Here is a 16278-nt window from a genome sequence, read left to right as displayed (position 1 = left end):
GTCTACACAATTGAAACAGCTATGCTAAACTATTATAGTTGTGTATTTCAACTGTGGTATCCGAGCTTGTATTTTTTAAACCCTGTAGCAAAACAATTTTGACAGTCCATGCTGGCCAGTCAAATCCTGTTAGAAAACAGCTCTGCCAAAGAATTTCAGCTATAATTAAACACAGTTGTCAGTAAGGGCCCTGTCTGTACAGATGAAACTAACAGCCTGAATATGAACATTTTCAAAATTGAAGAGCTTTTGCATTGTAAATATTGTAAAAGTTTGGTCAGATTTTGTTTAATGTTGTATTACCAAGTTCCAGACCAAAGACCACTATAACAAAAGTTGCTTCTTATACCCATGTTATATTTTGAAGTTATAAGAGAGTCTTTATGTTCATAATATTAAAGAATAAGCTTAAACATTTTAAATATGATTTTGTACTTCATACTTCAGGTTAACAGTATTAACTTGTTTGTTTATGGTACTGCCCACAGTATACAAGCTGCTTTCTATACATTCAGAAAAGGAGAGTACCAGCTCTGAGGAGCTCATAATCTAAGGTGAGACATAACTAGACAAGAAATTAGGGAAAGGGAAAAACAAGTTGGGATTTTTTTTTATTTTTTTTTTTAAATAAAAAGGTCAACTAGATTACCCATAGGCAAAGGTAGGTCTTTTAACAGAGACTTAAATATTGACAGGATAGGAACCTCGGGGATGAAGTCTTACAGTAAGATTACTCAAGAGTAGACAATTTAAAAAAAAAATCAGAATGAAAAAGGCAGATACAAGCTACAAAATTAGTGTTATGAAAATAACTATTTCTGCATAGACTGCAAACATTAGATTTATTTACACTAACAACTTTCACATACCTGTTCAGTTTTGCACAGCTTTTCTATACTTGATTTAAACTTACTCATGCAATCTTCTGCAATGTTAAGATGGACTACTTGCTGTAAGAGAACAAACATCGTAACTTACTTCTTTTCACATAGTTCAGTCATAGCAGGAGTACAATTTAGTTCATTTTTACTAGTTACACAGTCATCTTTTGACTATCTGAGCTTAATTTTGTAACTACCTCATGTTTATGTGTTTTACTTAGAACAAGTGATGGCTTTTTCAGTAAGGATCAAATTCCTGGTTTTCAAAGGCAGAAACTTTTGCATGTGCAGTTTTTTTGTTTTGTTTTGTTAAGACTATAACTATGACAGCTGCAGGTTAAGGAAGGTAGTAATCTATATGATTGGTAGCTATAGCCAAATATAGTTTAGATGACCCGTCTTGGCACTAAAACACCAACCAGAAATTGCTGTGTCGTGACAAGGTGGAGATCAGTCCCAAAGACATGAAATTTAGGAAGCCTAGTATTCACATATTTCCATAACAGCCATCAGTCTGATTAAAGTGCAAGGAGGAAGAGACTGTCTAAATTAATTTTGATAATCAAATTGTAGTTACAAAATCTACAATGAAATTATTGGAACTGATGTCCCCTCCCCCTTTACTAATTTCTCATTTCTCAAAAAATCTCAATCAACAGCCTATAAGTGAAGAACCTTGTGGCCTAAAATAGGGAAGTGTTGACTTATGACCTTCGCTTAGGATATGGGAATTAGCTTATGATTCTATATTTTGCTAGCTTCCGGTGACTGCCTCACCCTACTTGACCAATCCCTTACATCCTGCCAGAAAAGCACAATGTGACTGATTAAAAGCTGATGTCACTCCATTAGGCTTTTGTATAAGGCCGCTTTATGATTATGAATTTTGAAATATGCCTTTACCAAATCCAATAATTTGAGTATTTCAATGCTGTGAGATCATGAGAGAGGATTAAATTCATCTGGATTACCTCAAATTCTAGCCCATTAGAATGTCTTCTCACAAATAACTAAGATACAAAATATGATTTTCTAAATATTAGAGTTCATAAAATGTATCAAATGCAAGTTTTGACCCTGGATGTTGCTGTTTTTTGACTGAAGGCAATACCAAAAATAAAAAATGAAGAGGACACTTTAAAACAACAACCAAAGATTCTTTTTTAGGTGTTTGATTAGGTAATTAAAACTTGAGAATTTCAAGTTTATCATCTGCTAGTCTCTATCTGCAATATCACTACTCTATTCCATGGAGTGAAAAAACAAAAAAAGAATGCACCAGGAGAGTGCCATTCACAAAGAAAGATGGTTTATTAGACTTCTAGGTACTATTATTCATCTATAGGAGACCTCTTTCCCTCAACCAGCTTAAGTGATAAAGTCTAGATATGCAACTGGCTGGAACCTGATCTCACTCAGGAGTCTAGAACATCTTTAAGGGGAAATGCGTGCAACAGCAGTACATCTTTTTAAGTCTCGGTTTTTAATTTCTATAATGCATGAAGATTCTGCAGTGGGTTTACAATTAGCCACACCTGTTAACTTATGATTACACATCAAGTGAGAACATGCTCATGCTTCCGTAGTTTGTGTATTTTTAGATGTGTATTTAGATGTGGATTTTTGCAGACAGGGTTTCATTTCAGTTTTAATTGATGCATCTTACACTACTTAACTTTAGAATCTTTACTAAGAAAATAAAATACCATGGTGTAAAGTTAAGTTTGACAATATACTAATTGTGTGTTGATCCTATTAATTTGAAACATTTCTTCCATTCATCATTGCTATATAAAGAGAAAGTAAAAGCAATACTGCGAAGCATTAGTTGTTCAGACAGGTATCTACAATCATAATCCAAGTGCATTAGTTTACTTAAAGAGTATGAATCATCCAACAGAAGGCTTTAAACATTTCATATTGACAAAAAAAGCAGTCACACTTGGAAGTGGACTTATTCCTCAAAAAATGTGTTCATTGAGAACAAAAATATGATGCACCTAATATAAAACCATGCATGACAAAAGCTCAACAAAAAAACAAACCAACAGATTTTTCCACCTTCAGGTTCTTGAATTAAAATCATAAAAATATAGCCTTTAAAACCAGAGATATTAATTGGTGAGAACAGTTGACAAGCAAAGTGTAGCAATGTACAGGATGCTGCTTACCTTGGTAATCTGTTTACGGAAGTGTGGCATCTTTTTCATTAGCTGGGCCAGATTACTTAGTGATAACTGTGATAACAGGACAGAGTTTAAAATGAACTGATGTTTCTTATTCAACAAATACAATTTTATTTATTTCCCTTACTGCTGGAGGCTGGGATTTCCCAACTCCACAGCTGAGAAACTCGTATCAATTTCTCAGGTAGGTTAAGAACCAATAACCAAACACAGAACTTTAAACTGACCTTGTTGAAAAATACACTAGGCAAGCAATTAAACATTAGAAAAAAATGTTTAACAAGAAGTCAGTAATAAGTAACTATTTCTTACTTTCCCTTCTGTTGCTTTTCTCTTTGATGAAACTTCTTTCAAAAGTTTTGGAATTTCCCTGTCAGATTAAGAAAGTAAAGGAATGCTTTACAATCTGAAACAAGTAATTTATTATTTATAAATTAAATTAAGTTAACAGTATGATAAAGTAGTAAACACAAGAGATTTATGGTTTCCAATTATCATAACTGCTTTTTAGTGAAAAATGAGGTTTTAAAAAATAGATAAAAGATACATGTTTCCATACATTTCTAGGTAGAAGACTAAAGCTAAATATTCTCAGTAAGAATACCATCAAGTTAACGCAAACATTTTGGTATTCCATCCTGGAAAAATACTCATTTTGGATGGGAATGAAATCTCTTTTCTCCATTCATGGCAAAGCTAAGTGCTTCTTTAATTCTAAATTTCCTCGTCAAAATTTAGATGAAAATTGTGAAGTCTCATCATCTTTGAAAGATATACAAATAATTTTAATTTCTAAAGGATTTCAATAAATATTGGTATATGGTTTACATACATTTCAGTTATTTTGCTAACATCAGTTTTTGGACACTAGAATTTAATGTGTACAGTACTGAGAGGTCTGTAAATACTATTTTCCCTTAATAGCTGGCCAAACCAGATAATCTTTTCCCCTTACAAATCTGTAATCTTTCTATAATTATTCAATGTCTTTATACCTTTGTCAATTCTATTACTGTAGTATTTTCTAATTAAATAATATCCCTGAAATGTATAAAGTATCATAAACATCAAGAACGTATTCACATACTCTAACACATCTGCAATATGCTTGTGCCGAATTTTCACCCAGAGCTCATCCTCCTCCTCCAGAATTGCCTCCCTTTCCTTTCCACTGGGTCCATCTGTTTTATATCTACAGACAGGAAATCAGGTTGTGAAATTAGGTATTTCTAATGTATGCTTTACATAAAAGCAACTGAACATGTAGAATAAAAGTTAAATAACTATTTTTAACATTGGCAGATAATGCACAAAGATGATTTCTTTTTTAAAAAGAAATGTGGTTCTGAAACAATATGTACTATTTTAAGCATATTTTATGCACAATGCTCAGGAAAAGTTAAGGCTGATCCAAAGTCCTTAATAATTAAGGCAAAATTACATGAATTTTAGAATAATTTTCTTATGCAGTAATCTAGTTAAAGATGGAAATCCATCCTGGCTTATCCTTTGAATATTCTATAGGTTGTTGGTTTAAAAAACAACACACAACAGATTTACATGCACTTTAATTTCCTCTAGGTTTCTGATTTTCTCCTTTTGAATTGAAGTTGTGTGCAAAGTCAACCCATTGGAGATGACAAAATATAGATAGCATTAGACGTCTATACACCTCTGGAGGTGCAGAAGGACTTGTCTACAAACTCCATGTACAGCTACAGAATAGACTTTTGTGGACTAATCACTCCACAAATCTACAGCTAGCATGCTTAGCATCACAGATTTCAATTATTAAGCAGTTTTCTGTGAACAGAAGGAATATGATGCATATTAGATTTCTTACGACACAATACTTTCATTTATATTTGGATATAGTTGCAGAAACTCACAAATAGTGGTTAAACCAGAAGGCAGTAGAAAGAGAAAAATACAAACTTAATAAAAAAAAAATAGTGGCTCTACCTACTGGATAAAAATCTAATCAATAAGTTTCAAACTCGTAAGAATATAAATATAAATAAATGTTGCAAGCTTCGCATTATTTCTGAAACTCTTGTAAATTTCCATTTGATATATAGTTCTTCAGCAGATTCTCAGATATCTGAAATGCATCCCACAAAGGTTGCCTGATAGCATGGCAGAAGTATGATGACTTGTTTGTGACAAACAAATTTGGAAGCAGAGTCAAGATTTATGAGACTTGTATCCTATAAGGTGGAACTAAATTAGATCCAAATTCCAGAGCTCCTACCTGGATCTCAACTTCAATAAATATAAAAAAATTCAGCTCTACTAGTCACCAATTAAGATTTCAGATTAGGATAGTAAATATAGCTACATCAGCTAGAGGTGTTAATTTTTCTGATCATAGGATAAGCCAAAAATTGTTGCTGCTATGGACATTTTCCCCTCCTGCCATAGTTATCCATACCTCTGGGACACCCTCCCCACACCAAATCAGTCTTACTATTGGGGCCGTATCTTTGAAGGCCCACTCAGAAGCTTCAAGACAATGTAACCAATCAAAAATCTCTGGCAAAGAGAGGGCAGAAGAAAAAAAGTTTAAATAAACTGTAGTCACCTTTATACAGCATAAAGTAGTAAAACAACAAATAATTCCCTCTGGAGTTCACCTTTAATGACTGTACAAATAAAGCAGATATCAAAGACAGTTCCTAAACTCAAGTCAGAATGAAGTATTTAGATACAAAAAGTTATACTTGCTTGTATGTATCATTTTCAATTGGTAGCAGATCATATGCCATTGCTTGGAAGGTAAGTTCATGGAGTACAGTGGACACAGGGTCAAAGCCACGATCAATTATTAACAGCTGGGAGTGGGTTTTACCCTAAAAACATCAGGACAGAAAAACTTTTAAGACGTACTGTACAAAGCTACAATGCTCCAAATCTATTTGAAGCAACCAAATCACATTCTAAGCCTTCTTGGAAAATCCTATAGAGTGCCAAGACTGTTTATTCTCTGATCAAGAGCAAGGTTTTTTTTTTTTTTTTTTTAATTCAAAAACCCATTACAGTTAAGTTGTCATTAGCTATACCAAACTGGCCCAGCTACTACTCAGCCACGAAACAGAGGAAGCTCTCTGTTTAAAGACAATATGTGTTCATACAGGATGTTTATGTATTGGGTTTTCAGGCACACTACAATCCTTTCACTTTTCACCTCAACAGCAAAAAAATCTCTGTTGAACTGGACAAAACAGAAAACAAGTATGTCTTAGGCTTGACACACAGAAACGTGGATATTATCTGAATCCTAGACCAAGAGAACTTACAGTTTTAAATGTGATAACCAGCTGATCTTGATGTGGATTCAAAATTAAGTTCTTTAGGAGTCACTAGAAGATCAGCATCACAAAACCTCAGCGCTTTGATCAAGTCAGAAGGTCAGCAAGAGACAGGACCAAATTGAGCATTCAGAATGGCACCAGAGGTCCCAGAATGCATGACTGGTTCCCAACCCTTTTATCAGAGGCTCTTCCTTCCCCCAATAGATCTTTTTCTTCTTTTTGATTTTCTCTTATCTTGTTTGCTCCTGTTTGTGCTCCCAGTCTCTTGGTGGTTGTGCCCATCTCATTTCCCCAGATACTAGAAAAGTACTTCATGCTTGGGTTGGGTGGAGTATCTATTGGTGGCACAGGGGACTCAGCTGCATTTATTCTTGTGGCTGAGCTGAATGCCATGGAATCAGACACTTGGGTCAGTGGGCCACTGCCTGAGCATGCAACCACCTGTACACGTTACCTATGACTAACTATTAGGGACTACTGTGGGAGAAATGAAGGATGGTAGGCATATTTCTAAGACCCCTGTTCTCCCACAGCAATGGGATTTCCATGAATCCTGAAGTGCGAAAATTGTACCCCCGAAATAATCCGCTGCTTTGCCCAGTGCCCTAAAAAGTGGGATGAATCAAAATCATGCATTTTCCCTCTGATCTGCACCACCCATTTATTAGTCTGGCAACCCTCCTCCAGGTGGGACATCTGTGTGTGTTATATGAACATAGAGCATCAATTCTGTTTTCTTTGGATAAAAAAAACCTACTGCACAAGTTCTCTTCCAACCTGTTTTTAAATTACACAAAAAGCAACTGAAGGGACAATCAGTTTTCTATATTTAGTAACCAAATCTTTTTTTTTTAAAAAACAGCAGTCTAACATCCTTTAACAATTTTCTTTGCTTACAAAAATAAAGCAAACATGCGATGCAGCTTTCACTCTACCTTTATTTGGCTTTTCTCATCAATTTTATAGTAGTTTTCAAGTTTATTTTCAACTAGCTCTGCAAGTTTGCTGGCATTATCCAATGGCTTGCTGGAGGGGAAAAAAACAAAACGTCTCAAATATTGTTTATTAAATTTCTGTTCTAAGACATTTTAGTGTCAGTGTTCTATAATGCAACTACTTATCTTCAAACACCTGTAGTTACAGAACTCCTACTTAATTTTAAAACATTTCAAAACACATTTTTGCCATAATGCAAATTTACAGTACTTTCCCTCAACTGTGACATAAAACAGCTTAAGAGCTTACTCCTAAACACACTTAAGCATGGAGGGCTTTGGAGCGGAGCCCGGAGCTGGAGCGCAGAGCAGCGGAGCTGCAGGTTTTTGCCTGGAGCTGGAGCGGAGCACAGCTCCAAAGCCCATAAGCATTTCATTCTTATTTTCCTATCAAGCCCACATATCTGTATGATCAAACCCTAAATTGTTATCTTGTACTCAAAACAAAGTGTACACAGGTGTTTTTTAAAGAAATATAAGCAAAACCAAAATGGATAGCAAGTCTTACCTACATGTACAATAGTCAATAAGAAGAGTGAAAGAATAATAATGGGATGGTTATTCAATTCTGGTTGCAGAAATACTTGAGTGAAAAATTTCAGTGTTTCTCCCCATAATTCTAGTTGCAAAGCTAATCACAAATAACAATGTGTTACACCATATAATATTCAGATTTATAGTAATTTTTAGTTTAGATGCTATAAGATAAACAGCCTTTAGTTTTATGGTTTAACTGTCAAAATCCTTTAAGCATTTAACTGTAAAAGAATGCTGCTTGTTGAAAATTTGTGTAAAAAGTTGTGCCCACACCACTCACAAAAAAACCAACCAGGAAACTTTTTCTACTTTTAATTTACTATTTAAACACTAAACAAGCTTGTACTTTGTTCTTAGTATATTATAGGAAATAATAGCTTTGGAGACTGTATGGTGAAGTGGTAGAGAAATTTAATAATCTGCATTTCTATTATGCCTTTGATCAGAAAATATCAAAAGATGCTTGAGAAGTTTTAATGCGTTTAGGCCCTGATTCAGAAGAACATCCTTACTCAAAACACTTAACCACAAGTATAAAACTTTAAGGATGTGTTCAAACATATAAAAAGTCAGACGACCTGGCTCCAGAAAGAGTAAGTAGCTACTAAAGAGAAGGTATCTTTTATTGGACCAACTTCTGCTTTCAAGCTTACACAGAGCTCCTCTTCTTCAGGTCTAAGCAGCTAATAGGCAGACAGGCAGTTTTTGCCTAACTATTTTACCTGAGAATGAAATACTATTTAAATAAATGGCACCATTCCAACTGGTCTGGGCTTGTACAGTAATTATCTCTGAGCAGAACAACCAATACTAAAACAAAACCAAAATGGATTTAAAGTTACCAGTGAGACTGACATCCATAAAAAGCTCAAAAATTCAATGCTAGAACTCAGAATATCTATTCACTACCCCACACTGGGCAAAATGAAAAGAAAGAAAACTAAAGGGACAACTTATCTTTTTTAATTAAGTTTCTGTATAGTACACTTTAAAAAAGTGTGTTATCTTTAAACTTTCAAATTTTAATTTTTAGAAGGTTTTTTTCTGCTCCTGCTTATTTTTTTTAATCATCTTTTCAGCTAAGGAGACTGGGCAGCTTGAAACAGAGAGAGGCAGGCCTGAGCAGATTTGTTTCCCACCCCAACAGCAGTTGTTTAAATCCTTCCCTATGACCCGCAAAGGGCTCCGGGAGAATGAAAGTTGGGAACTTTCTTGGTCCCCAAGGATCAATTGCTCCCTGTTCTCTGGAGGGATTCAGAAAGGGAAGGGGACTCTCGACTGCGCTCCAATTGCTCCTTAGGCCCCCCCCAGATCTCAGACCTTAGCTTTTTCCCTTCTCCTCTGGCTCCTGTTGCTTCCCAAATCCATGCAGGGATCCCAGAAAAAGGAGACCTTCTCCTAGGCTCAAATTTAGTAACAGAAGTTCTGTTGATAGGTTACTGGTAAAACACTCATGCAGAACCTGGGGAACAGGATGCATGCAAATCCCGCTCTCACACCCTCCAAAAAAAGTAGTACATGAAAATGATGTCACACTAGCAAATGAGACAGTAAGTGCAAGTGACTAGCAACAAAAGCACCGAGACTGACTATATACAAAGAGTTGTCAAATGCTCAAGATAAGCAAAAAAAAAAAAAAAAAACAATCTGCACCACACTTACTCTATACATGGACTCACATCAACTTATTTAATTATAGTTAAGGATAAAATATTATGTTTTCATTAAAAGCATATCAGAAGATTGAACATTGCTGTTTCTAAACAGCACTGCAAGTAGGAAGTCATAACACTGAAAACCCTACATATATTTAACACTATATTCTGCCCTACCTTTTATATCTTACTCCTGGGTTTTCCTCTAAAGTTGCACATAATGTAACAATTTGTTCAGCCATTGCTTCCATGATGGCATCTTTACCATTTGGCTTTTCCACAGTTGGACTGTAACAGCAGAAGAATGCATCTGGGACATCGAGAGTAAATACCTAAGTAAAGCATAGACATGAAAGAGCTTAGCATTGTACATTTCTTTAAAAATAAGAACATCTGGTGTAAGAACAGTCAGAGGGGTGGGGACCTTATTTTGTAACAAAAAACTCATGCACAAGAAAATACATATCTAAGCTACCATTGCCTAATGATACCATTTTATTTTTATCTCAATCATCTCTCTTTTTCTCTGTCCTCTTGAGCTCATCTTTGTTTCTTGTTCTCACTCTCCTTTCCTCTATTACTCTCCTCCATTTTCTCTTCTCCCTGACAGACATTACTGTATGTTTCAACCTGTTCACTACCTGTACAGATGGAGGAACCTGAGGCAGTCAGAACTAAATACCATCCAATGTCTGGCATGGAGCAATACAATGCAATGCCAAAGTGATTATGAAGGGACACAGCTAAGCCTCCTTAGGCCCACAATTTGACATACATTTAAGAAGTTATAGTCGGGGGGTGATGGGGAGGAGGGGTAAGAGAAATATACACATATACTTGTAGAACTTCAGCAAAAGATTTTACTTGTTTCTGACCTTATTAAAAACTACTCTTCTGGCTGCTCCCCAGTTAAGCAAGTTACTGCCAGAGATTCACATAATCCTTATATCAACAGGCTCTCTTGACAACTTAAAATTACCTCCGTAGCTACGTAGCCAAATTCCAAATAGGAATTCCCTCTGCAGACAAAGGTGCAAAATGCTTATTTCCTTCTTGCAGAACATGGCCATTCAAACCTGTCCCAGGATGAAGTCTGACTCTACCCAGTTCTATCACCATGCAAATTGGGCTTAGGAGACTAATCAGGAGAAGATGCATCTGAAGAAGTGGGTTTTTTACTCTCAAAACATTTATGCCCAAAATAAATTTACTAGGTCTTTAAGGTGCCACCGGACTCCTCGCTGGTTTTGTGGACACAGACTAACATAACTACAAGGATACTTGTCATCAGGAGATTCTTATCTACCAGCCAAGCAAGCAAAAGTGCCCTTTATTGCATATTTATGATTCACAAAAGACCTCAAGGGTTCCATGATTCCAAGGCATAAAAAAAAAAAAAAAAAAGGCTAAAGAAGGAAAAGGAGTATGGATTCTGCTTACTTTTTCCATTATAAAACCAATTATCAATTTTTCAGTTTCAGATAGAGGTTCTCTGGAGGACCAGGATAGTGAAATCCCACAACAGACAAACGTTTTCACAGCTCTCAGTTGATTTTGGATGCAGATGTTTCATCAAAACTAAAAAACTTTTTTTGGTAAAAGCAGTTTAATAAAAACAACCCTCTAACACTTGCGATAAAAGCCCTTTGTGTAAGTCAACATTAGGAAGAAGATTCTCATTCCATTACTACAACCCCATAAACTCAACCAATAAAAAGTAGTGAGGAGAGGGAAAGGAGTCCTTCAGTTAGGAAGCTCCCTTACCAGAAAACAACAGGAGGCAAGAGCCTCTCCTACACTCAGATACCAGTTGGGGTACAAGCGTTTGTGACCCTAGCAGTGTCGCACATAAGAGAGAAAGGGAAGATACACAGAAAACAGGGAAAAGTAATGTGAGAAGAAGAACAGACATTTCTACAACTTCCTACAGTGGAGCAAGGGTTCTTGGCCTTGTGGGCTTCCCTATCTTGGCCAGTATTGATGTAATATTTCATCTTGTTTTTCTTTTATATGAAGTGCATGAGTGACAAATCTGCTATTGCAGACAGTTTTCAGCCTCTTTCACTGGTGGTTTTCACTCTAGCTGGTTTCAGAGTAGCAGCCGTGTTAGTCTGTATCCGCAAAAAGAACAGGAGTACTTGTGGCACCTTAGAGACTAACAAATTTATTAGAGCATAAGCTTTCGTGTATGCATCCGAAGAAGTGGGCTGTAGTCCACGAAAGCTTATGCTCTAATAAATTTGTTAGTCTCTAAGGTGCCACAAGTACTCTAGCTGGTGATTATCCTCACCAGTGTCTTCATATTACTATTCTTAAATATATCAGGTCGTCTTTGCTTTTAGAATCCTAAATTCTCTGAATTGTTTGCTCTTGCTGAATTCCCATCTCTCAATGAGTAGTTGATTCTGGGGGTCTTAACTAATCCTATCTAGTTACATGTCAGGATAACTATATTGCAAAATAGTGAGTAGTGCAGTTTGACATTGCTTAAAACAAGCCAGAACTCATTTGCTGCACTGAATGACAAAAGCTTTGCATGTCAACTGAACCCAGACATGCAAATGAAGACAATTGAAAATAAATCTTTGATAGCAATAGCAATTTGTTTTCATCTTGCAAATACATTGGAAAGAAGCCAAAATGGTGGTAAGCTTTGTGTACTGTTTGTCACAAAGTCTGAAAAATATATTTAAAATAAAAACCAGCTACATTTCAGGACTTTATAGTGGATAAATCAACACTTAGAAATATAAAATGCAGTATAATTTCTGGAGTTATGCTAATATAAAGACTAAAGTTTACCTGAGATTCATATGGAAAGAAGGAAATATTTATTTCTTTGCACCTTCTTATAGCCCTTGAGCAGGAGGACTTCATTTTATTAAAGAGAATGTCAGGGCAAACTGGAAAAAGAGATTAAAGATTATGAAGCCATTTTATATTTATTTATTTCAGTTAATTCATTCACATTTAAATCTGCAGCATAAAACCCTCATTTATTTATAAATCTTGTTCTTTAAAAGTCAGATTTGTTTCAGAGAATTACCATATTAGTCTGTGGTTCCAGCATGTGATCAGACAGGTATTCTCCCAGCTAGAAAATTCTGAACTTTTAGAAACCAGAAACATGCCCATGGCTTACAGAATTCCATCATCAGGTCCTTTCAAAAGAGAGGCTGAAACAAGAGTCAATCACTATTAATAGATAAAAATATTATAGAACCCTCCCAAGGGGAAAGAGAAGCGGTGTTAATCCACCGGGTTTGGGATCTCTCTTCAGAGAAGAGTTACAGGTACTTTTCTTTCCAGTGGATTCCAGCTTTTGGACACCGAAGCCCGAGAAAGATTTAAAACAAATTTAAGAGATACTGGAACAAACAAGGAGAAGAAAAAATAGTGAAAAACAACAAGAGGGTTTTGTGTAGGTTTTCTCTCCCCTTTCATACGAGTAGCAAGGCACCTCCTAAATATTACAAAAATGAGATTAAGACAGCCATCTCCTACACCCTCAAAATGGGCAATACACATACCCAAACAAAATACAAAAGCAGATACAAGAGTTTGGTTGCACCTATTTTAGAAATATATTCTGTAACACTGAGAGGTTAAACTTGGATTCTTGTCTAGAAGCTGAATTTAAGCAATGATTAGTAAATATATGCAGATAAGACCATATGGATGCTTGGCAAATTCCTTGAACAGAGAGCCAAAATGGGTTTTCCTTAAATGAAATAAATGGACAAACCTTTAAGTTGCAGATCTGTAAACCTCTAACAGGGAGATATACAATTAGACAGCCATTCAGACATGGTTCTCTTGGAACATCAGAACCTATTGTAGGAGTGTTGTATGACACAAAAACCCAAGTGGATTTTAAGGGCTCTAGAGCCTATTTTAACTAAAAGCCTACAGACAAGAGACCACCAGGCCTCTTGAAGGTTGTTCAGTTTCTTGGTGGCTGTGACTTGTAAAGATCTTCCATTAAAAAAAAAAAAAAAAAATAGCTCAACTACAAAGCAGCTCTATATGGATGAAATGTGGATTGTGAGGGAAGACAATTTTGTAGCACCAAAGGATAACCAAAGTCCCCAACAAATAAATGGTCTTCCCATATGAATGCCAGGTCTAGGATCACTAGACACCCAGAGTCTTTTTTTTTTTTTTTTAAAGAGGTTCTTGCTACATTTGAAAAGGGAGATTAGAACCCATTGACTTTTAATGCTCATCATTAAATGCCTGAACCCAGTCTTAGTTGTAACAGCTCTTCCTTCTCCCTGGTTTCCTTGATGGAGTAAGAGAAGGAGGACTGTACAACAGACCTAACGAAACCAAGGATAGCATTGGTTGTTAGATCTGTCAGATTCACTTCCCTTTTCTCCCCACAGAGCTTCCTTTCATCATTCAACAGGCCCTCAAGCTTCTGATAAACCTCCATAGGAAGGCTGATAAATATTTACACGTGTAAGTACAGGTTCCAGAGGCAGCTGCTCTCATTGATTGTCACTAAACACATCACCAAACCAGATGTCTATGTCCAAGCCCTACCAGAGGTGGTGTTCAGATGTGAGTTTCTCCTGGAGGAGAGACTAAACAAAGAGGCAGAAGTTTTCTTCCATAAACTTGACAAAACTAATGCAAGTGAAGAAGCTATGCTGTAAGGCCTCTGATTGGACCTGGACTGAAGTGAGCGTCAAAGCAAAATCCTAAGCCCAGCACAGGAGCTAAATTCTGTTCTTCACTTTTACTAAAGCCTTTGAGGTTTTCTGGGTGAGCCAACTACAAGTCTTATTCAAGATCAGAAGGGGTTTGAGGCACTCGTAAAGCCTGATGGCTCAGGGGGATATCTGAGAACAGTGCATAGGCACATCCATCATGTTGCACCGAGCATCTTCTGACGCAGCTGCTACATCTACCTCCCTCTTTCTTGCAAGTGAAGTGGCAACTAAGTGAAGAGCATAGTACCACAGTGCATTGATGAATCATATGCTAACCACTGAACAGATCCAAATCTTGGTAAATCCCCAGAAAGTCAACTGAAGGGATGGAACCTTAAGACTACTAAGAACATGGTGTGTCAATGAAGAACCTCTGTAACAAGAGGGGCTATTAAGTACTCCAAAAGTACTTAAGGCCCTGCTGTTTGTTGGCATAGCTAGATATTCTACCAAGAAGCTAGGGCCAAAGCCTCAAGTATGTCAAGAATGCAGATGACTAGCATGAAGAAGCACAGAAAGGAGCAGAAAATGAAGCCCCAACAATTGTTGCTGCTGATTTGGCAACTGTTTTGAGATAGAGCAGTTTGCCCATGAAGCAAGCCGAAGACATGCTTTGGGCAACAGACTGACAAGGAATGGAAAAAAAAAAAAAAATCAGTAGAGGACACTGGAAGGCAGTGGGGAAATATATACTGAAGCTAAAGAGTGCTGCTATAAGTTGGAACCTTCACTAAAAAATGCTGCCTGATCCCAAGGAACTCTGTCAACTACAGTCAGAAAGGAGCAGACCTTGGAATTCTGGTGCCACCATGAAGCACACATACAAAGGGTATGGAATGCCCTCTGGAAAACATTTCACCCAATAATATGCTGGAAAACACAAGGCTACAGTGGAAATCTACTGTAATAGGTATCTCAGAGGAAAGTTTCTGTACTGTTCTCATTTTTTCATTTTAACATTAAGGTTTTTAAGTTCTACCACAACAGCATAATAAAAAAACCCCAAAAACATACACACAAGACAGACCAGTGACACCACAAATCATAAGTCAAACAGCAGAATGTAGTTTGGCTTTGGGGGGAGAGGGGTAGTCTAGTAGTGGATTTCCATTAGAGGGTTTCTTTTTAAAGATATAGACAGGCGTCTTATAATCTGGCCTGAGTAAGGGGAAAGCGTGTAACTGCACAGCTCCAAGAGTAGACCAGGAACCAAACTGATGCAGCCAAAATTCAATGTCTGCTTCCCATGGGGGAAGGAAGTTAAACAAGAATATAAGAATGGCCATACTGGGTCTGCCAAATGCTTCAGAGGGAACGAACAGAACAGGGCAATTAGCGAGTGATCCATCCCTGTCATCTAGTCCCAGTTTCTGGCAGTCAGAGGTTTAGGGACACCCAGAGTATGGGTGTCCTTTTCCTAGCACAGCTTATTTCCCTTTCCACACTCTTTCAGCTGTGCTGACTGATAATGGAGGGGGTGCAGCCTTAGTTCCAACAGGTGCACAGGTTGAGGGATTACCTATGGAATGACAGCTGTTCTTTTCTTTGCATGCAATTTATGATGCAAGTAGACTATGCAGAGGAATTAAGAGGACACCTACACTTTCTTACTTCCCTACAAGCATGTGGAGGCCAGCTCAAAACTGAGTTCATAGTGAATAAGTGAAATATAATCAAACTTCAAACCACTGTCCTTGCAGCACAGCAAACTGTCATCCCAAGAAAGTCATTTTTTGATGTTATTTATGCACAGGATTATATGTTTGTGTACCTCATAATTTTGCTCAAAAGCTTCTTCCTTTACATTCTATAGCATACAAATACAGTTAGCAGGTTATAAAAATAAAACCAAAATATGTAACATTGAAAACTAAAGCATAAAATGCAAATGTCATATTTATTCTGGGAAATAAGAAGCCACAGTGCCACACTGAACAGAAACTCTAATTCCACATCCTGTGGCTTTCCATTTCTGGCTACAATGCCTTACAGCATAAT

General features: G+C 36.7%; 1 protein-coding gene across 6 annotated transcripts in view; it reads right to left on the bottom strand.

Moving 5' to 3' along the window:
• STXBP3 (syntaxin binding protein 3) overlaps positions 1–16278 on the bottom strand; it is a 43309-nt gene that overhangs the window by 9581 nt on the left and 17450 nt on the right. For all 6 annotated transcript variants that reach the window (XM_005285477.5, XM_065554308.1, XM_065554311.1 and 3 more), the window contains 8 exons: positions 12368–12468; positions 9743–9897; positions 7314–7404; positions 5792–5916; positions 4155–4259; positions 3380–3437; positions 3053–3118; positions 870–950 (listed from right to left, as the gene is read on the bottom strand). In XM_005285477.5, the coding sequence (XP_005285534.1) occupies positions 870–950; positions 3053–3118; positions 3380–3437; positions 4155–4259; positions 5792–5916; positions 7314–7404; positions 9743–9897; positions 12368–12468 (782 nt within the window). The remainder of the gene's footprint in view (positions 1–869; positions 951–3052; positions 3119–3379; positions 3438–4154; positions 4260–5791; positions 5917–7313; positions 7405–9742; positions 9898–12367; positions 12469–16278) is intronic.

This window comes from Chrysemys picta, chromosome 8 (assembly GCF_011386835.1).
Source record: "Chrysemys picta bellii isolate R12L10 chromosome 8, ASM1138683v2, whole genome shotgun sequence".
Taxonomy (NCBI): domain Eukaryota; kingdom Metazoa; phylum Chordata; order Testudines; family Emydidae; genus Chrysemys; species Chrysemys picta.
Note: the sequence above shows the minus strand (reverse complement) of the source record. Positions and strands in the feature narration are given on the sequence as shown.